General features: G+C 41.1%; 1 protein-coding gene across 1 annotated transcript in view; it reads right to left on the reverse strand.

Annotated features, from left to right (window-relative positions):
- The window catches only part of LOC310880763 (uncharacterized protein), a 246,111-nt gene that overhangs the window by 142,039 nt on the left and 81,392 nt on the right, over positions 1 to 22,680 (reverse strand). The window contains exon 15 of the mRNA XM_083797053.1: positions 17,612 to 17,708. Within this exon, the coding sequence (XP_083653179.1) occupies positions 17,612 to 17,708 (97 nt within the window). The remainder of the gene's footprint in view (positions 1 to 17,611; positions 17,709 to 22,680) is intronic.

Below are 22,680 nucleotides of genomic sequence, written 5' to 3' on the forward strand. Positions count from 1 at the left end.
TCAACAATTTTTGATCGATGCCTCCCAAATTTATATTCAGAAGGCATCATCACTTTGCTTTTAAACAAATAATTTCATCATAACCCACTTCTCAGTAAAACTACAATAAGTTTTCACATTATATTACAGGAGCAATGGCTATTCAGTTCTAAATAATGGCTCCTTTGCTAGACAAGTCAATGGAAATTGATTTGTTTCAGCCTCCCGTGCTCACACACGCAAAGCCTGCTTACAACAACCCTATTGACTTCTGCAAACAGTACTCAATGTGCATCCTCAAGGACTCAGCAAATTTTTTAAATCATTCCCCTCCTGTTTGTACCCGTTATGAACCAAGACTGCATTTAAATGTCAGTCTCCAGCAATAATACTATAAAGAGTAAAACTAGATTTTCAATTTGGTGACTAATTATATTGCAACATACAGCCCAGGATTTGATACAAGGAAGAAGAAAATTAAGATGTATCGAACTTCAAAATGAAAAGCATTGACTGTACATACGGTAAAAGGAAAGGGGCCCCAGCACCCTGTCTACACAAGAGAGTTTTGCAGCACAAGCTACCCTATGGGTTAGCCAGGCTGCCTGCCATCAAGCTCCCATCTGCACACACACTGTTCCACATGGCAGACTGGACTTTTCTGGGCTTCCGTGTACGGAATATTTTCTCTCTTCTATAAACAAGAACATTTAAAAACAATTAAAATAAAGATTAGGGATATTAGCATGGTAGAAGCATTAAGTGCAGTATCGAAGAGACAAGAGACCATATGGTCCAACAAAATCTGGCGTTCATAAGCCCTTAAAATACAAATCAACCATTTTCCTACCCTTTTGATCCTTCCTTTCCTATTTAAATGTGATGATCAGCTTTGCCTCTACATATCCAAATGAAATGTGTTATTGTTGCCATGTTTTTTATTTCAAGCATTCCTGTAAACCAAAACAATTGTGGAAAGTCCGTGTATAAATGCCTTCAAGACTGATGCTTGACCTCAGATTTTTAAGTCAGTTATCACCTCAAATAACTTATTGGCCCCAGGTTGTTTCACTCCTTTTTGATTTTTAGAAAACTTAAGAGTGAGCCTTGGCATCTGACAGGCTCCATGACAGCAGCTTTGTTCACGGACAGCACGGCAATATTTTCACTTACATTTCAGACAATGCCAAGTGTCTAGTGACTGTTACCTGTAGTGCATTAAGCTTCAGATTTCTTTATCTGATAAAAACCTCACAATTGGGCACTTAAATGTGTTTTGTGTTGCATAACCCCCATCCAAAAAGGATAAACAGATGACTTTCTTGTTGTTGTTGTTTCTATTATAGCAGTGCAAATACTGCACTATTTACTAGTGCAATGAGCTAAGTGACCTAACTGAAACCAGAAGTCTGGCAGAAATCAGGCCTGTTCTATTCCACAGGCTGCTTTGCTGGGTTTTCTTTTAGGAACAAAGAGGGAATTTACATTAGGACACAGGACAAAGCACAGCATGGCATTGGTCAGGTCATGGTGGGACTGTATCACACGTGAGAACAAACCATGGTAGGAAACAGAAATGAACGGCTGACCACAGAACATGGTTTTAGTTGAAAAAAGATGTGCAATGTGTTTACATGCAATCTCATTAGCGCATTGTTTATGTACATTCTATATAAAGGAAGGGATATTTAAACGTCCATACATAAACCTACAAACCCACAAGGGGGATGATGCCTTCTGGGTCACCTCAGCTGGAGGCTGGCCTTCAGACACCCTAGCGATCAGGTGTGTAAATCATAAATCTTTTGACTGTACAAGTTAGATACTTTCACTAATGCAGCATGGACTGATATGAAACTAGTGTACCAGACAACAGCTTTGATAGATTCAGCATTGCTCCAAGGATAGGTGAAGAACCTATCAATGCCAACAGAGATTGGTTTGATACATGACTCAACTTCCCTCCCTCCATTTGTTCTGTTTAAATATTTACACGTGAATTGCCTGACCCTGTGCAAAGCTAACATAACTTCGCTAAGCACTGGTTCTGTAAGCATCACTTTAAGGCCTTAAATCTCAGCATGCCTGAGAACGGCTTCCAGATAAGAAGTCACAGATAGGAAACACTTTGGGATTCAACTGTAGATATCATAGTGAGTCCTCTTAATTTTTATCACTGAACATTATTTCGAGATGGCCTTGATTTCTTTTCCTAATTTCCAACCAGTCCTGTTTTAAGGTATTTTACAGCAGAGCCTGTACTCAACTGAAACCACGATACTAAACTCCAGCCCAGACAGAAAACAGCATTATTCAATTTCTCCCTTCTGATAGATAGGATACAACTTTAATAAACCAAATTAATAACATTCTCAGGATATGTGAACACTCAGGTAATAATAATAAAAAAAAAAAAGTGCTTCCAGCTCCAGCTGGTGCTTCCTTTCATCTCAGGGCTCTGCAGGACCTTTTACTTTCCATAGTGATACTGCATGTAACAGGTACTGACCCCAGGTCAAATAGCTGTAACATGATTAGAATATTGGTTTCAGGTTTGTTTTTTTTTTTTCCTTCTGACCACTGAAGGTCACTCCAGTTGCTTCTCCTCTTATAAACACACAATTTTTTATATATAGACATACAGATGTTTTAACATTTTGTCTCTTTCTCTCTCTCCCCCCATGTTTGCTGCTGTATATTAAACTCCTTTCTTCGTCCAGGCTACAGAATAACTACTATTCATTTGCTTCTCCTAAGTAGCCCTACAACTCTTTCAAATTACTCTTTACACTTTCTGATCTAACCTAGCCTCTCTTCTCTCATTTACTTCTTAATTGCTTCATTAAAACAAGAAGTGTCCCCTTTTGACTGACATCACCTGAAGCAATATACTCAACAACTGGAAACAAGTGAAAAGGCCAAAAGACCTGACCGTAAACCACCAATGCAACAAAAAATCTTTTATACATCAGAAATGCTATCTCCAGCACTGAGATAAGCAAGAGAACGACAGGGGAGACTTGCCTACAGTTTTGGGCAGCTCTATTTAACAAGGAAAGAAGAAGCATTAACAGAGAAGGCTGATTTTAATAACAAAATTAAAGAATTAGGCTTGTTCACATGAGTGAGAACACAAAACTTCTCCATCAGTACATCACTGGGATAGCCGTCAGAATAGAAGCAAAATCATGTATAATAATGAAGATAACTGATAAGTAAAAAAAAAAGCTCAGGTTAAAAATTACTAGAAAGTTCTGAACCAGAGAAACATGGAGGCCATTACAATGCAAATGCTATTTTTCCTTTCCCTTTTAAAACTGGGGCTTGATCAGCTTAAGGAAGAAACTGTATTTTATAGACATGTAATAGCAGGGGATTAGACCTGGACATGGTGATCAACAAGACCTGTAATAGCCGATCCAGTGTTTATGTGAGGGAAAGATGTAACCTTCTGCGGAGTCTGTATAGCCAGACAAGCTTATGATATTTGGTCTGGAGTATTTGCAAGAAAAAAATACATCAGGAAAGATAAAAGCCATACATTTGTAAGGATGAAAGTCTTCTGCTCAGGGGGAAAATACATGCTACTTGGGGAAGAAAACTAAAAAAAAATGAGTAGAAAAAAGTAGCAAAAGATGGGCACGGCACAAGCACACATGCTGAAGGTAGGTTTCCAGCCCAGGAGGTAATGCCATGGCCGTACATACAACATCAGGAGGCCCATAAGCAAATAGAATTATTCATCACAATTTTCTTCCTGTATTTTCCTGTTTTTTGTTTTCTCATTAAAAGTTTGGAAAAATGAAATCTTTTCTACTACAGCTGCAAAAGATCTATATCTATAGCATTCAGATCTGAATCTTATATCTTCAGCCCATCTCCTTGTGGACCACCTCATAACTGTTTCACAGAACTGCTTGCCATTCCTTGTTACTTTTGAGAGGCTTCAGTACTTGAAAGCTTCAAGCAGAGGCTTTCCCTGAAGTCTCAACATTTAGTATTTCATGAAAACACCAGCTTTAATTTATGAATTAAATCTTCAGTCCTTGAGTTGGCAGGAGAAAGATGTAACTGTAACTAAAATGAACTCAAAGTTGAAAATAAGTCTGAAAAAAATCACTTTAAAAAAAAAAAAGACAGGAAAATGCATCTCTGATTATCAAGCAGATTCAGCCTGAAAGCTTGGTGTGGCTAACTGTGCCAGAGTACAGCACAGAGTGTAAGCACACCTCACTGCTGGTGGGTTGGAGCAAGAAACAAAGCTCATCCATATGTATAAAACCAGGTAGAGCAGGTGAATAGGAAGTAATTAACAGCATGAATATTAACAAGACCATAGACAAAACCTAAAATTGCAATTGATCACAACCAATAGGACAATTATTAATACCCAGGTACACCTAAACTTAATTTTCTTCCCCCTTTTTTTTTCCCCCACAGTGAAAGATAACCATCAATTCTTCAAATAAAACTTAACCACAATGTCCCACACTGCTCAGTGTGTGAACCTTCATGATAGGGAGGTGGCTTCTTTGTGGTGGCAGCTGCTCTGTACCATCTCGCTGCTAATTATTTAAAACCTCGTGTTAGAATTCACTGCACAGTATGGTTTATCAGCACAAAACAAGCAGCAAAAGATACACGTCTTTATCCTAGGAAATGATGACCAATTTGTGGAAATGCTACTTCTCTGTTCTCTGGAGTATCTTGGTGCTGCGACATAAAAGGTGCCTTGCTATTTCATCTCGGTAATGGCCAGCTCTTCAGAGAGTAATAACCGGATGTTAGTGTTCAAATACTCATGAAGAATACAACATTTACTTTGGCTGCTCAGAATCAAAACACTGCCATTCATGCTTCATATAGCTAGCAAATGTAAAACACAACCCCCCTCCTCTAAAAGCATTAACCCCGGATGCCCAATGAACACGTATAACCTTCCACCATCCTCTATTATTTCATACCTTCAATTTCTGGTGTAGATGAATGACATACAAGCTGCCTAGCTGGCATTGGGCTAGTAATAAAGGAGTTAGCAAACCAGCTATGATTAAAAAGAAACAAAATGCTTGGTTGCCTCCATTTTGTCACTGTTTTGCCTTTTAACACGTACCCTGAAGTAATTACTGAAAGCCTGTATTAAGACTCTTAACATTTAGACTCAAAGTTCAGCATAAACTCAGGGTCACTATTTACAGTTTGCCAGTGCTCCGTGAGCAAGCAGTCTTACTGCTTCGATGTAATGATGAATGTTAAAAGGTACAAGGTAACTATAATCAGAAATGAAACACAAAACTCTAAAAATATCCCCTTGATCTATGCATGTAGCCACACTATCTGACAAATTCAATTAAATCTGTCATATATCATTTCTACAGTGCTATTGATAAAGACATAGCAGTATTGAATTTTAATTATTCAGCTAGTATTGATCCCACAATAATCTGGTGGAAATCATCTCAGGTTGTCAGTAGCCCCTAGGAGACAACAGCTTTTATCTAATTACAAATCACACTGTGTCATTTGATAAAAGGTTGGGGCTTTCTTTTTTACACATTTTTTGCAGTCACATTCTCATACATAAATCAGAGTGCCATGATTTTCTTTAAATACTAATTTATTTATTTTTTGCAACTGAGTATCTATTCCATTATCATGACCGACTCATAGAACTGAGCTCTTAGTGTAGCAAATTCCCAGAGATGCAACAACAATTATGGAACTGCGATTTCAGATTTTTACTCCATATTGACCTTGAGCAAGCAATTGCAATGGTCACAGCACTTGCATTTCCTCCCAAGGAGGAGAGCAGGACATATTTGCAGCATGCACTCTTGTTAAGCATTTTTGATTCCCAGAGGAAAGCTGCTGAAGAGCAGCAAACTTTCCTTTGCAACTCTTATGCCAAGACCAAGAGGCTGGCCAGCAACCCTGCAGAGCCCTCTCCTTTTCTTCCAAACTCTTGGCTTCCCTCTGCACCCCACTACAGTAACAGGGCACTAGCTAGGTGACACTTTCCACCCATTATGTTTTTCAGGGTGACACATCACCCTGCAGCAGCAGCGGTGGCACTACGGGGCCAGGAGCAAGCACATCGACATCCCCATGCCAATGCCCCCTGTATGCCCAGGATCCCCGCGGCAGCTGCTGCTCACCCACGCTGCAGCCCCTGCTTCCACCCACCTCATCTTGCTGTCTCCTCTGTTTTGTGGGTGACAAATGGCTCCACTTTCAAGCGACTTGCAAGGAGTAGTGCAAGATGCCTTCTTGCCATCACTTCACTGCCCATTTCCACACCTTTCAATGCCAGGGAGCTTATGCTCAGCTGTAAACAGTTTTCTCACAAGCTCACCCCATGGCCTGCAGCTGGGGGGCACTGACAGATGAGAAGTGCTATGATATACTGCTGACTTTAAACACCTGAAAGTTTTCGAGGAGGTCTCTGCCACTCCCTTACAGACTCCCTTCCTCATCCTTTATTATTTGGAAAGCACATGCCGTGTCCAAAGAAACCTTTCACCGAATCTGGAAATCTGGGACCAGAGGAGGGAGTGCATCCCCAAATCAGAGACCAGCTTTTCTCTTTTATGACAATTGGCTCTTGGTTCAAGTACCCTCCGCTGACCAGCAGCTGTAGCACTAGCATGCAGGCAGAGAAGTGCCAGACTATTTACTGCTTCGGGGATCGTAGCCAGCATCAGAAGCTCCGCTGAGAGACCCAAGGGCAACCAGTGCAGCTCCCCAAGTAAGGCAGTCAGAGGGAATCTTTACACACCATCCGATGGCATATGACAGACGGTGTCCCTGCAGGGTACACTGATGTATAAGGAAAGAGGGTGATAAAAGTGCCTGATCATTGCTCCCTAAAATACAATGACTTAAACAACTGCAGCGATGGTCTGTAATAAAAGCACCATTCAGGGCCATTCTGGGACTCCCTTTTTTCCCTACACATGCCTTGAACTTTATGATACAGAAATAAGGATAAAATAAATGAGTAGCGACAAATGGCCTAAACTGAGAACATGAAAACTGAAAGAGGAGGTTAAATATTTAGAAAACTGTAAATGTCCTCCTTTAGATTTGAATTTTACCTGATTTGAAAGTGTCACTATTGAGTCAAGGACAATTTAGAGACTAAAGAAATTTTTCAGCTGAAAAAAGGGACATTTTGGAGAATCAGGTTCAAATGAGAAACACACACATGAAAGCGATCGCTTGGCACTCGTTGCAGTCTGTAAGCCCTGAGTGGGCTGTGAGACTCACTTTATTTTGGCAGAGGACATTTTTATACTTGTGGCAGAGACCTCCAAATTTGTGACATTTTCTGCAGCTAACGGATTTTGGAGATTTCACGGGGAGGCTGAGTAAAATCCTCCAGTCCCTAACACTACCCTGAACTGAAGGAACTTTCAGCAAAAAGGAGATACATCTTTAACAGCAGCTTTAGATTAGCACTAATTTACAGACTTTTTTTGAGGGGGTGAGGCACTGCCAGGGGACATTAAGAAGGTCCCCCTGGATGTGCCATTACCAGAGACTTCCACACCCACCATACGTTTTAGGTCCATGGGGGGCTGAGCTACAGTTTGAAGAGAGAATTGGGATGGAGTAACCCAAAGGCTTCATTTCATTTTTCACTGAAAAATAAAACAAGAGGTAGTATTAAAAACTCTTCTAGCTTACCATTGTAAAACCACTCCTAGCAAGTCTAGGTGAACCACACACATCCAAAATGAGTGCTGTGTTCACACCCAATTGCTTATTCACTCTTCATTTTCATTCCTCTAATTACCCCAAAGATCTTCAACACAATGCAGTAGAACAAGCCACTACAAATGAGATCAGAAAATCCCTCGTGTGATTCATTTCAGCTACCGTTTTCAGTCAATTTTTATACATGAGCCAAATTTATCTCAGACATCTAGCAAAAAAAGCTGTGTCCTAAGTTACTGCTACCCTCAACCACCTTGGTTCTTTAGTAATGTTTTATTTTATGACTCCTTTCTATCTTTGTAGGTCCTTTCTATTTTCAGTCCTTGCTTTATGCAGTATGTCACACACTGTGACCAGTTCTTTTCCATAATTAACCTCATGTGTTCACACCTGTCGGTGGTTTTTCTTACTCTGAATGCAACTTCTTATTTTGCTTCCTCTTTGGAGGATCCTGTGTTGTGCCAAAAACTTCATGAACATATAAACATACTGGGAAATGCCCACTCTCAGCAGGGCATACAGTTGTGTGTTGTTACTCCATCAGTGTGAGTAACAAAGCCAAAACGAACCTCCAGAACAAACCTAAAGGAAAGTGATGCCAAGAGTCTTATTGTTATGCTTATTACATGCTACTTCTGTTTTGCCTGCAGAAACTTTGCCTTTCCGATGTCTTTGTCCTTTCCACAGCCCTGCCCCAGCCCACCCATGACTCTAGAGCAGACTGTGCACACATCACCAGGTTTGCAGTAGGGTTGGTGATGCAGAAAGGCACCAATTCCTTCTCTGCACGGCAACGCCAATACCTCAGGTCTGACTTAAGAGAAAAAGCTGTACTTGCTCAGGCTGCAACTCAAAACCAAGGTTATTCCTAGCAACAAGGAAAGGAGCTTCTGTGCAAAACACAGAAGGAAGCCTACCTGCTAATTGTGAGGCAAAAGCCAAGCTGTAAAGAAACCCATACTTTAAACAGCCCAACAGTTTTCAAAAACTCGAGGGCCTGTGCGGTTTGAAAAGGTTACATGCCTAAAGATTTGAATTATCCCAACACAAATGAATACGTTTCACGAGCTATACAAAAACCTATAGACTGAGTAATGGGAGCTCACAGGTGTACAGGAAAACTGCATCTGAACAAAAGTAAAAATAAAGGAACAATTAAGGGAGGACTGAAGGGTCTGCCTTTGAGAACTTTCCCAGAGAGGCCATCAATCAAATACCACACTATGTAAGAACATGGCATCAGACCCATGCAACATGTAACATTGTTCAGACACCTGGCATTGTTTCAGATGTCTAACTGTGTGATTTTTTTTTCCTGAAATTTAAGCTGCTATTCAGTCGCATATATTTTAAACCTTTTGATTATAACAGTGTATTTCAATATTCTGTCAAGTGCAATATCAATGATTTAGAGATTAACAGCACAAATAAAATAGATTTCAAAATGGCATGTGGTAACCTTGGGTAAATAACAAGCGAGATATTGTCAGTGCTCTTGGGTCCCTCTGTATAACATTAGCTTGTGTACTTGCTCTGAAAATGTTGCTGCTACATCTTGGTACTTCTTTACATCCACCTGTCATCCTAGAATATGGGATAGGATCGCTTCAAAACTACAAAGCAGGAGTTAGAGTAAAAACACTAGGTGTGTCAGAGCAGAGAATCCAAGTGACCCATACTGGCCTTAGGCCAAGGGACTAAAACTTTCCCTAAAAACTTTTAACTCTCTTTGATAATTTTCTCTTCATGATGTCAGCATTTTTTGTTAAAAAGCTAACCTGAAAGTTTCATTTGTTTCAAGAAAAGAACTTAACATTATGGAGATAAAAAGGAAATCACCAGAAAGTTACTTTCCACTGAAATAAAACTTTGATAGAAAAGGTGTACTACTAGCATTGACAAACAGTAGCAGCATGTATTTAGACCAGTACTGAACACATATCTGAGTTCTAGTCTAATCTCATCTTTGCTGGTGGAGTATACAAGGGGGTTTTCATCTGATATCTGTACAATCAAGTGATCTGATTTACTGTAGTACATATTGAACAAGTAATCAAATCCAGAAAAAAAAAGAGCCCTTCAAGCAAACTAAGTGGCTTTCTGATGTCCTTGCTGACAGTGTTTCTGAGAATTACTGAGAAGTGGTGAAGACTCACAGTGAGAGACGGAATGACAAAACATGCACTTCAGTAGTAAGAGCTGCTCCTCCTCCCTTCCTGGTGGATATAAAGGGAACATTAACTAGCCAGAACTGTGAACCTGCGACATTTCAAACACTGAATTAACAAAACAAAACAAAAAAAAAAATTGTTTTCCAAGAAACATAACAGACCCGTGAATTCATTACTCCGTATGGGATGTTGGCCAGCACTCCTGCATTGCTGCAGCCACAGTCAGAACTCAGAACTGCAGGAGAAAGATCCAACAGAATCAAGAATATGTAAGGTATAAAATGGATGATCCAGGAGCAGCCCCATACCCTTGGTGTAGCCCCCTGGAGAATGCACTGCTCTGAACAAAAGTAAAAGTGGTGCTGGATAACCAATTTGTCCCCATTCACCGCTGGGCCGTGGGAAGGTGGTGAGCTTTTACTATATGTACCACTGATGAGCCAGCCTCATCATGCGTGATGCAACATTTCTCAGCTTGTCTCCGAAGGAAAAAGGCTGTTCTCATGTTCAAATCATGTCTATTATTACAAATGAAAGATGCCTAAATAGCATGCAGGTGCAGAAACGCACTTTGGGGTGAATGCATTATTGACTTCAGTGTCACAGAGGTTCAGAGAAAGAACGTGCCGAATCAGCCAAAGCTGATTTCAGAAAGAGAAGCACTTTTAAGAATGCCCCATGATTACAGAACAGGTTTTCTTCAGACACCACCACTTTTATTCAGGACACAGCCTAAGCAAGGACTTTATGAATTTTCATAGAACAAACCAGGATCCTATCTGTGCAGTAAGAAAACTTTCACAGGGACGGCAAAATTCACCAAGCTTAAAATTGCTTTCTGCTCCGTTTACTTGCAGGCAGAGTGGCGTCACTCATGTTGGAATCCAGATCCCTCCCACATCCTTCTGCAGGTTCCTCGAGGCTCACAATGAAACCAGCTTCTCTCTCTGAACTAGGCTGCAACCTCCATTGGACAGAGTTGAAAACAGGAGTTCCTAGCTAGAGTCAGTCAGAAGGGACACCAAAATTAAAAACTTTCCATAAATGAAATGTAAGAGTTGCTGCCTGAGTCACACCAAAGCACCATTCTTCAGCTTCTCACACTGGTGTTACTGGTTCAGCTCAAGGAGAGCCACATCCTCCAACCTTATTCATAGGCTCCTGGATGAAACCTCTCTGAGGAGTGCATAGTTCCCTTATATCTTAAGCCCACACCATTTGCCACAAGACTCATACTGCTCTGTAACAGACCAGGAAAAAAAAAAAAAGAAAAAAAAAAAAAGGATATTTGCTCTAAATTATTATGGGCAGACAGCTGTGAACTTTGAGCCTCACCTGAAACTCCCTAACCCAAACTGCTGTATGAACTACAGGGCTGCTTTTCACTCCCCTGGTAATCATAGATGATGCTGGGAGATTCTCCAGAGCTATTCTCTGTCTTCCCCGGGTGCCCTGGTCCTGCTACACAGCAGCTTCCTTCTCCAATGCCTCACAAAGATTTTTAGAACTTCGTGAATCTTTTTTATGCCTAAACCCTCTTGGGATCATGCGCAATGTTCGGTGGGTTGAGATCATTTTATTTACTGCCTTGTACTCAAAGATTCCTCCACAGAGCAGAACTTAGATGAAAAACATACAAAAAGTAACAACCTCAATCAGCCCAGGATAGACAAGGACAGCACAACCTTGATTGTACCCAAGTGATATTTTATGGCATGAAGGACTCCATTCCAGGTGTAACAATAAGCTGCACGATTGGCCAAGGAGTTTGCTATAAAATGACTTATTTCTGGCTCTATGAGTATTTATCTATAAATAACATCAGTGCAACTCATGGCTTTTTTGCTTCCTGACGGTTGACGCTGTTACCATAGTCACTTGACCCCTTCACGTATCACAGCTGAGCCTTGCGGGGACTTCTGCAATGCCATCTCCTCCACCTTTTCCTCTCAGATCCACCCCAAACTGCAGCATGGTGAAACAGCTCTTGTTGCTCAGCTTACACTTGCAGCCAGAGATCCAGTTAGTCTGACTCCTCCAGGATTACTCTGCTCAATCTGTTTCACTCCAAGGGTGAAAAATCAATGCTTTGCATTCACTTTCTTTTTTCTTTCTTCCCTTTTCTATGTTGAAGGAAATGAATTTACATCCATTCCAATTATTAGAACTATCTAAAACCTTTCTAATAACAAGGCATATGGACAGCTAAACATGCACAAACTAATCAGCTTTTACTGCCTGATAAAGTGTCACACTTGTCTTGTTCCCTGATCAGCCAAGTTTATTAGTTCACTGCATATGACGGTCCCAAATTTGCATCTATTATCCACTGTCTGGAGATTTAAGAGCTTCCTGTTCTACGAAGATTATCCATCAATGGAAGCAATTCTTAAGGGGGAAAAAAGAATATGTGAGTTCAGTGCTAGCTTTGCTAGGCAGGCGTTGTTCGATTTATCATCTTAATCTATTACATTGACTGAAAGCACTGCAGATGTTTTTATCCAGATTGCTCAGAACCAATTGTCGATGTACTAGCAATAATTGTACTAAATGCTCTTCTGAATCCTTAAGAACATAAGGCAAATGGGACTTCACTTTCTTTGGTTAAATAATAGTTCATTATGTGCTCAAAAAGTCAAGTAGGCACCCAAGCAGAAGTGAAGTACCTTTGGTGGCACAGTGTTTGGCAGTATTGTAAAAAGCTTCACCCCACTCTGCCATTGCCGTATCATCTGAGGCCCAGACACAGAGGTAGCAGTACAGCACAGGCTCCCAGCCCTCTGCAGACCCCACATAGCCAAAAAGATCTACGTTGTTTAACCACCTTTTGAAGGGAACACTGAAGGCTCTTATTATTCTTAATTTTCCAGCTTAGAGGAATGGAATTAAAGTGAAAAATCCTCATTAAAGAATTGGCAGGAGCTCCTTATTCCTTAATCTCCTCCCCTTGGACTGACAAAGCCCACATCATCTCTCTGCTGTTCCACTGCAGCCAGTGGCTTCCACAGTTTCGGTGCAGCAATCCTTCTGCTTTCTTCAGAGGAGTTAACAAGAAAAGTTTGTTAAAAAAATTAAAAGCCCTTTTTCATGTTCTGATCTGCAAAGCGCTCTTGGGGGTTTTTGCTAGTTGGTTCCCTGAACCCTCAGTTTAGTTGTCTCACATGTTTTAGGGATTTAGGGATATTTGCCAGTGTTTCACTCCTTCTCCGGAAGTCCAAATCCAGCACAGCCTCCTCTTCAGCAATCCACAGGTGATTCTTTAAAATGTATTGCCCTGTTCATCCCAAACATACCACTTATCTTTAATTTAATTTTGAAGAGGTTATGGGTGTGACTGTGCTCACCAGCCTCTGTGGTGCCTCACTCCAGTGCATAGCAGGTAAACCAGCTCCTCACCTCAAGCACAGAGTTTCACGTGCAAAGGCATGGTGTGCATGCAGTCACCAACAAGAAGTCAGGGATAATCTTTATCTATTTGAGTATTGCAAGCAGGGCAAGTAACAACTGGAAGTCAGAGCCAAACACAAGCAAGCATCAGGGCTAACCCACATGGATTTCTATATTGTTGATTCAATCTGGCTCCATTTTACTTCCCTGATAGTGCCAGTATCCTTTCCTTCTCATTAACTTCAGCCAGAAAAAAAGGCTGATACTTATTCCAGCCATGAATCAGCAAACAGAGGAGAGTACACGAGCATTCAGGCTGGCATCTTCCCTAAAGAGATTAGTTGTGGGAAGCTTGCTTGGCCTTCTGCCACTTTATACTCCTGCATAACAATCTTCATACGGCATTTCTGTTTGCCACCGTGCCCCTCCAAACAAACATAGTTAGTGTAATTGTGCTCTCTAACAAGTCAAAAAGAGGGAATTAACTGCCCTTTACATTCTGCTCAGGTCAGCTAATTCTCTGGGTGGTCAGGCAAGTTGTAGGGAAAATGTTGTACAAAAATCACGTCAGGCAGAGGGGTGAGTCCATTATCAATATCTGCCACGCTGCCTGCAAACCCAGAGTGTGAGGCAGGAGCCAGGGGACAGGGACAAAGGGAGCAGCAAGGCTGATGGGTGTATGAGCATCCCTTCCACAGACCTGCAGCAAGGGAAAGGAAAGCTGCACAATTAAATTCATTCTCTCATTGATCTGCTCAGAAAGAATGGGGCAACAGATTGAATGTGTCAAAAAAAAAAAGAGAGATGGCAGTGCAATTCTCAGATGTATTTGCAAAAAGTGTCTAACAGTTGGCCCCTTTCTCCCATTCCTTTACATATTTCCAAGCAGATATCCCTAGTAAGGGTCAATTTTGAGACGATTAACATAAAGTCTGCAAAGCTCAACATGCTCAAAGTCTTTCAGTAAAGATGTTACAGCACCTACTGACATTTATTCAGGTGTAGGTAACATCAGTGCTGCTGATGAATAAACACACATGCTTGGGCTGTCTAACATTGCAAACCTCCTTCCCACTTGTTCAAAGCTTCACAAATTCTGGTCTGACCATCACTACACCAAATCAAAAGTTGTATCAGTCACAGTGCACCTCTGTATGGCAGCCAGTGATTGCCAGGATTTCTGGGAAAAACATAAACATTATGGAGAACTCATATTTATTTTTTAATATAACCAGTAACAAAGAGTAAAACAGCAGAAACATCTAGGTAATTCACCACGGTCAACTATTTCAAGGCTAGGTGACAAATGAAAGAATATGGAGAAAGCTATTGTAACTTTGTCGTGACACTTGATGCTTTGCAAGATACCCCTTCCACAAAGGTGTTTGTCATTCATAAAGGCAGAGCCATGTAAGAGGTGAAGGAAGAGAATCGTTAACTCAATCATACAAGTAGAGCTGAGTGGTCCTGCAAACTGTGCAACAAGATATTGTTATTGCTCTTAACTCTGTTCAGGCAACTGACCTGTGCAGTTCAAGCACTGCCATCCCTGACCACAAGGAACGTTATGTCATGATAAAATTTCAGTAGTTTTCCTATTAAATCTACTTCTAAAACACACAAACAAACCAGGATGAACTGGAGCTGCCAGATACCACCATTTTATAGGCAAAGTGTGAAAGACACCGTGTAAAGAAAGTCTTCTCTGTTTGTGGGCCCCAGAAGAGAAAGATGGAAAAACATAATTGTCTCCACCTGTCTCCACCAGGGACTAGGAAGCTGAAGCAAAGACTACTTTGACAGTCCCACAGGTCCAAGCAGCAGCCAGTGTCTTGTTGTCTCATCCCCCTGCACCAGAACTTTATACTTCACATGGTGCTGCCGCGAGACTGGGTGACTAGGTGTTTATAAGAAAAGAACAACATATTTATAAAAAGGAGAGCATTAAAAAAAAAGACAAAATCTTTTACAAACTAGAAATAAACTGCCCCTGCTGTTAAATAGTCCATAACTAAGGGTACTGTGCAATTCTCTCTGTTCTTTTTCTCCCAAACTACTTAATTCCAGGGGGGATTTAGCTTTACAGGTTTAATTCTGTCTGAGAAGGTAACAAAAGATAAGCTGCTCATTTAGCCCATTTCCTTTTATAGCTCTGCTCATGAGTCTCAAGCCAAGTTCTGCCCTGGAGAAGAGGCACTCCAGTCTCTATTGGTAGTGAAAATGCAGCCAGATAAGCCCCAATTTAATTATAACTATTTAAATCACTGCAAAATAAACTGTTTTCCCAGGAGCTTCATGAAATAAAATGGAAGTCAAAACTATTTTTTATTCAAGTAAACAAACTGGAAGAGTAGACAATCTCGTTAATGAAAAATGCTGAAAATAGCTGAAAGAGTAATTCCAAGAGTTGCAAACACGACACACACTGTAGAGTATGGAGCGGCAGCTGATTAGCAGTCCCATCTTTGTTTTCTAATGGTGTGTAATTAGTGGTTTCTTAAAGAAGCTGCACATGGCATTTCTTCAAACTAAGCTCAGGCTCTGTTTGCTGAAGACACGGGGCTTCATTCTTATCTCAAACACATTGCAATGCCAGAACGCACCCCTTCTTAAGGCTGTGTTCTCAAATAACTATTGTACCACATTTCAACACTGTTAGACTTGTTCTCTGAAAAATCTTCTAGAACGTCACAGAAAGGAGTCTTTTTTTTTTTTAACTAAAAGATAATGTCTGAAATGTTAAAAGGGACACATAATACCAAGAGTATATTTGCCAAGGAAGCTGGCTGATTTATTTGAATATTTGCACAGCTTTTGCAGCAAATCTCTTTTACTGCTTCTTCTGCATTTTCAGGAAAAACAAAACAAAAAAAAGTATTTCAGCAGGATACAAATGGAGCAAACAATACCAGCCCCAAGGTAATAGGGAATAACAAAAAGCTTTAAGATATACATACACAGAAAGAACAGAAGTCAACTTTTTTTTTTTTTTAAAAATGAGTGAGGGAATAATTTTGTGCCATTATGGATCTTACTGAAACAGAGCTAGAATGAAACAACACAGTGTAGAATGTCACATGGCCAACCATCAGCAAAAAAAAAAGTAATAACAGCACGTACCTTTCTGGTGAAGATCTTAACAGTGTGCTAAAAGTTCAGAGATACACCACGAAGTGAACTTCAGTCCACATCCCATAAAGTCATCTTACTGCTCACTTTACCAACTATCACAATTAATCAGTAAGGGTTTGGCACTTCCCCCAACCAATCTGAGCAGGGGTAAATATCACAGCACATCCTAACGCCTGCAACAACTAAAAGGTGTACGTGTATATGTATCTGTGGCTGGGTATTTCTCCCCACAGCACATTTCTTTGTGCAACAGCCTGGGTGTTACATCTCCACACCAAGGTCCTCCCAGCATGCTGGAAGTACTATCCAAATTAAAGACAAATATTTCAAATGGCTGGGAGCCTGCATTTTGGGAAAAGTCAAATTCACAGAAAGGATTTCAGCCTGGAAAATCCCAGAGAATGAAACTGGGAATGAACCTGAGTCTAAATAAACCTGGAAATGAAATGTATTCAAGCCCCCTCACACACAAACACACACACACCTTTACCCATACCTCATAAGGCATACCCCTCACCTCACACAGATACTTGTGAGGAGAGAGAGCAAGAAGGGTGAAAAGCCTCAAAGTATCCTGTCCTGCCCTATTTTAAATCACTTTTTCATTTGGAAATGTCAAATTGTCCATTTCCACCTAATTCTAGAAAAAGCCAAGGGAAAGGCATCAGAAAGAACAACTTATCTGTTCCACCTTGTTCTCAGGCAGAAGCAGCCAGCCCTCCTAGGCAGGCTTTGCTGAGACAGAATTGAGATTATACCTGTAGGCTGTCCCTTCCTCTAAAGCCTTTCCTGTAAACACAGCTTTTTGTTTGCTTGGTTTTAATTATTATTTTCAGCATTCTAGCAGGACTTCTGGAGCCAGAATTCATCAGAAGAAAATCACCCACCACGATGTAAAAGTAGAAAACAAATGGATCTACAGTTCAAGTCACGTTTTGGTGATCCAGGAAGCTCACTGTAATTCCAAAGACTCTCCTTGACTCCAGGCAGGTCCCTTACAAGCAGAGCCACAAACTAATTTGTTCCTAAATTCAAGTATTGCAACCTCATGCCATAAGGCCTTGGTGCAGGACTCTGAATGCTGCATTTTTTTTCCACATTGCCTGTGCAATACTCAAGGAGCAAGACAAGGCCAGCATGAATTTTGTAGCAGAAAGCATTCACTGAGTGCGTAGTGGGCATGTGCCAAGAGTGCATCAGAAGCCACAGACAGGAGGATGCCCTACCTTACAGGTCCTTGTTTCTCTTGGAAGCAAGCAGAGATCATACTGTCGCAGTTCCATGAAAGCAGAGACACTCTGGACCGAAGCAGAACTCTTAGTACTGGAAAGCAAAATTAAAATAAAGACATGAGTTAATGACAAGACTTAACCATCTTCAGGGTTAAGTGACAGCTGAGCAGACATTCAGGATCATCATTTTGGATAGGGCACCCGAATCATCGCAAGGCACCTATCCTCAGCTTGGGCCCTGCTCTTCTATGAAAGCAGGCTAATGGAATTTGCCTGCTTTATGGGACATTGTAGGGATTATCACATAGTGATAAGGTAATGAAATACCTAGGAAAACCTGGAATTCAGCAAATTGAACATTAGCATGGAACAGGGTGTGTTGGCTCAGACAGAAAATACCCTGCTGGTTAAAGTTACTTCTGCTTTACAATATGTTAAGATCTCTCTACACAGCAGCATATAAATTTTAGGACTAATTAATGACTGCTTGCTTCAAGATGTAATACAACAACTATTATACCAGTTACCCATTATTACAGCAACAGAACTCAAGAAGAAAGCCACAAACAACTCAGCAAACAAAAAAGCTTTTCTCATTGGGCAGTAACTTTCATTATTTCCTCTCTTCACACAGCTGCTTACCACTACTGCCTCATTCTTCACATATCTTTGGCAGGAAGGAAAAAAAAAAAAAGTGAGTTAATAAGAACTGAAATTCCCTTCTCTGAGTTTCTGCCATAAATCCATTGTTACTACTCAGATCAGCTAGTCCTCTCTGGCCTACCTAGGCTGTGCTTTCAGTGACATTCTGCAGATCCTGAACCTGAGTCAATGGAAGGGAAGAGAAGACAGATTCAGAGGTACTGGCTGAAGAGACACCTCCTGCCTATGCAGTAAAAGCTGCCAATGGAAAAAGAGTTCACCGAGCAGCTCGTGTGCTGTTTGCAATAGAGCCACATGTGCTCTCAATCACCTACAGGCCACAAGGCAGCTTGAGATGCCCTGTTAGGACTGGGAGACTTCAATCCTCTTTTATCCTAGGCTTAGATACTACAGCCACTGTGGGCCAGCTGTTTTTTATAAAGAAAAAAGAGGTAGCACAGCACCCCTTTAGGAGTACACTTAGCATGACAAGCTCATTTATTCCCAGCAGTTGTTTACCACCCTGTACCTTTCCTGAAGCTTAAACATTGCTGTGGGAATGGGGGACAAGGGTGGCTGGATTCCTTTCACAGATTAAGTGCAAGACTTACATGAGACCTTCAGCAACTCGTTTCTCTCCTGTACCTCAGCTGCCCTCTACAGAAACCAGAGATACCCGTACGCACAGTGATATCCTGTTATTGACAAAATTAACATGAAATCTCAGCTGGGTGAGATCTCAGGACAGAAATGCCTACAGACCATCATCCGTTTGCAATTTTGCTCATTTTCAGCAAGGGAGTTTCCAGTCTCCCTCGTCCCTAGGAGGATCTGGTCCTCCCCACAGCTGGTGTGATGCGCTGAAGTCACCAAAGCTGTCACCGTACACTTGGTGCCAGGGTTATGGCTTGCAATGAGTCAGACTGAAAACAAAGTGCTCACAAAGGAGGTAGCCACAGGCCCTCACCTCCCCCAGCCAGATCCTGCCACTTCCCTCACAGTCACTGCAAGACAGATAAATTACACACCTGGAAACAGAACTAGTAGAAACCCAGAAAAAGTCATATTGCAAGAGAAAAAATATGTATTTATAGTCAACAACTGGAGCATATCTGATGCAGACTGTCTGAAATCTTCCCCCTTGTTGGTTCTCTGGTGTTTCGAGAGATGTTAATATTGAGTAACACAAATCAATTAAAAATTCACATACATGTATCCTTGGTGAATTTGTTATCATCATTCATTTAAACCTAAAAAAACCTACATGGCGCTGGTTTTCAACATCATACATCCATGAGGCTCTCCCACCCTCCTGCCTTCAGCTAGAAAGGCAAGTCCATGCCAGTCTTTCCAGAACAGGCTCAGCGGTTCTGAGGCAGTGAGCGTTTGACACCCGTGTCTACAGAGCCACCACGTCCCTGTTTGCTAACTTCACTGAATGCATTTTCTTTCTTTTAAAAGATAAAGTCATGTAGATCAGCAATTTCATTTCCTGGGAAGTGTTCGCCATCGCCACAGCCCGAGTTGTAGGGAAGCCCTCATCATAGATTATACTTATTACTATTTCATTTGAGTAGCTGTGGGTTGGTTAAGCAGAGTGGAAGAAGCTCAGTTAGTTCAGGACCCACCGGCAGCTCAGCTAGGGCCAGTGCCCACCTGGGAGCCTGCAGGGAGAGGTGCTGCTCGCCTGGGGACACAGCTTGCAGCCTGAGGAAGGGCCAGGCTCCTGTACCTGCAGGTGCTGCAGAGCCCCGCAAGCCCAATTTTCACCTTGAGAAGTCTTCCCCTTCTCTGCATGCCCTTTGAACAGTACCTAAAATCTAAGGGCAGAGAAAAGGGTAACATTTTCTGAAACTGCGGAGAAGTGATATATTACTCTCTCTATATGTGTGTGTATACTTCTCACATATATTTGAGTTATTGGGAAACCATTCCTCCTAGTAACAATGCTGAGAGGCACACGGATTTCACCAGTCACCTTGCAAGAAAGCACATGCTTTGGATATGGAGGAGCTGGATTTATAGAGTTGTTTTACTTTCACTAAGTTTTTCATGTGTTTCATAAAGCAGAACATGGTGTAACTTATTGCTTGTCTAGCAACTTTCATACCAAAAAGGTTACAAAAATGTTTCACTGCCAATTACAGTTAATCAGCTGGTATCAACCAGCCTCACTCAAAGGCAGCAGAGCTAATGTGCTGGACTCGCACAAACTCAGTTCATGGACAGAGGAAAGATCTCAAAGCTCAATTACTTTTCATGGCCTGAAGTCCCACCATCTTCCTTATAACCAAATCCTTCCCAGGAAGAGGGATCTGAAAGCTGAGGAGCTCAACAAACACGGCTTGAGAAGAAACCAGTCATCCAAGCTGGCTCAGAAAAAATCTGTAACATAGCATTCCCAGGAGCAGGATACGGAGATGAAGAAGCAGAAAGCTCTCCTCTACCCTCAGTGTCCTCAAAATGGCAAAAATAGAGCAGAAGAATGAGCTTTGTTAGAGTCATAGGACAAGAGAAATAGGCTGGAGCAACACAGCAGGGAGGTTTTTTAAATGAGCAGGATCATTTATATTTGACTTCGAAAAGAACAGATATGACTACCCTCAGCCCAGTGTGGAGATATTTTTATTGCTTGACTTTTACATGAACTTATCTAGCTAGTATTTGGACAATAAAAATACATTGCAAAGATATATCAGTATGTCTGGAGCGTGTCTGGCAGAGGCTTGCAGCTTCTCTATTCCAAGCCTCAGGCAATAATGTCCTGGGTGACAAGTTTTTGTGTTGAAACACAGAGTATCCATCAGATTTATGCAATTCACAATGCTCATGTGTCGACTTCAAAATCCATGAAGTATAGATGGCATTGAGATCTTTTTCTCCGAAAGAAAGGGTTATTCTTTTAGAAGATGGTTGGAGCCCCAGACAATACACAATGTTTTGAAGTCTGAGCTTTAATTAGAGAGCGAAAGAAATGTATCGTCTTTTGTTAAAAGGGAAGGTTGCATTGAATGCGTGACAATGAAGCTGCTTCCAGGACAACCACCAGAGCTGTTCCTGCAAGGAGCTCTGGAGAAGTAAGATAAAGAGCTCACTCTTCACAAGCAGGGGCTTTTTGCCATCTTTGCACTTTTGTGACTCATCTGCTACTGATTTCAGTAGGAAACAGAAACCTTTAATGTAAATAATACTTCTCATTGCAGTTTTATCGAGGGCAACGTCCAATGCTAAACCCAAAGTTAGTCAACTCTTTAATATTAACAATACCAAAGAGAGGAAGAGGTGTTCATGGGGAAATTTCTGGGACTATTGTCAAATGAATAAAATATTATAACGCATGAAAGATGAGAGGCCTTTGGAGCAGAGCTGGTTTAGTTCTCACAGTGCTGCTGCAAAGAGTTAAAGCAGCTACTTGCTCATTTAATATAGTCCCATACAACAATATGCCAGTCAAAGCATCGCGCCTTGCATCTGAGAGCTCGCTGTCCGGCACAGTGAGAGAACAGTGTAAACAGCACAATTCAGTCTTCTTCCTCGACACATGGCAAACAGCAAGCAAACCCTAAAACATGGGCAAACAATCCCAGCAAGCAGTGTGATTAGCTTTGTACCAGGACACCTGCACGCAAATAAAGAAAAGTGCAAACATGTATCCCTCTCTTTCTCAAAAAAATGCAAGATCTGGCCAAGTCCGTCCCTAGTGTGCTGATACACAAGAATGAAATGACTTCCACTGAAAAAAAAAAAAAAGTAAACAAGCTAAAGAAATTACAAAATCTTATATTCAAAACAAACAGCCTAAGTCTTCTTGCCTATAGACTTCAAAGAATAGATTTTCAAAGGCTGGTGTATTAAAGAACAAATAACATTATCGGTGCAACTCAAAAAACATGTGTATTTAAAAAATACTGTAATAAGGGTTCAGCTAAGGACCAGTTTGGAAATGCAGCCTCATGGGAATCTGGTTTTTCATGAAATTACAAAGATGTGCATAAAACAGAAGTTTAGCTTATGTGTGTAGTATTGTGTGGAACCAAGCACCAATAAAAAACATTTCTGCGGTATCCATTTACTGCTGGAAAGAATGAGAACTGACAATATGGATGCTTAAAAATAAGATTAACCTGAACCTGGTTAAAATTACTCCTCCGTTTCTTCCTAGGAGTTTACTGGTTCTCCCTCTTCATCCAACAAGCCAGACCACTAAAAATGAAGGCACCCCAAAAGGTACAAAGATGCTGTCGTTCTTAAGTGAGGTACAAGAATTTACTTAACATAAGGGCTCTGTTTTTCAGACTTGGCCACTCAACTTCAGAGCAAACATTTTTGAAAGTGATGTTTCAGATTGGCATTTGCTGATTTATAATGCAAATGGGAGCTTCTAATGGCTGCTGTGATAAGCTCTGGACAGGGCTGGGTGT

This window comes from Anser anser (assembly GCF_964211835.1).
Source record: "Anser anser genome assembly, chromosome: 13".
NCBI lineage: Eukaryota > Metazoa > Chordata > Aves > Anseriformes > Anatidae > Anser > Anser anser.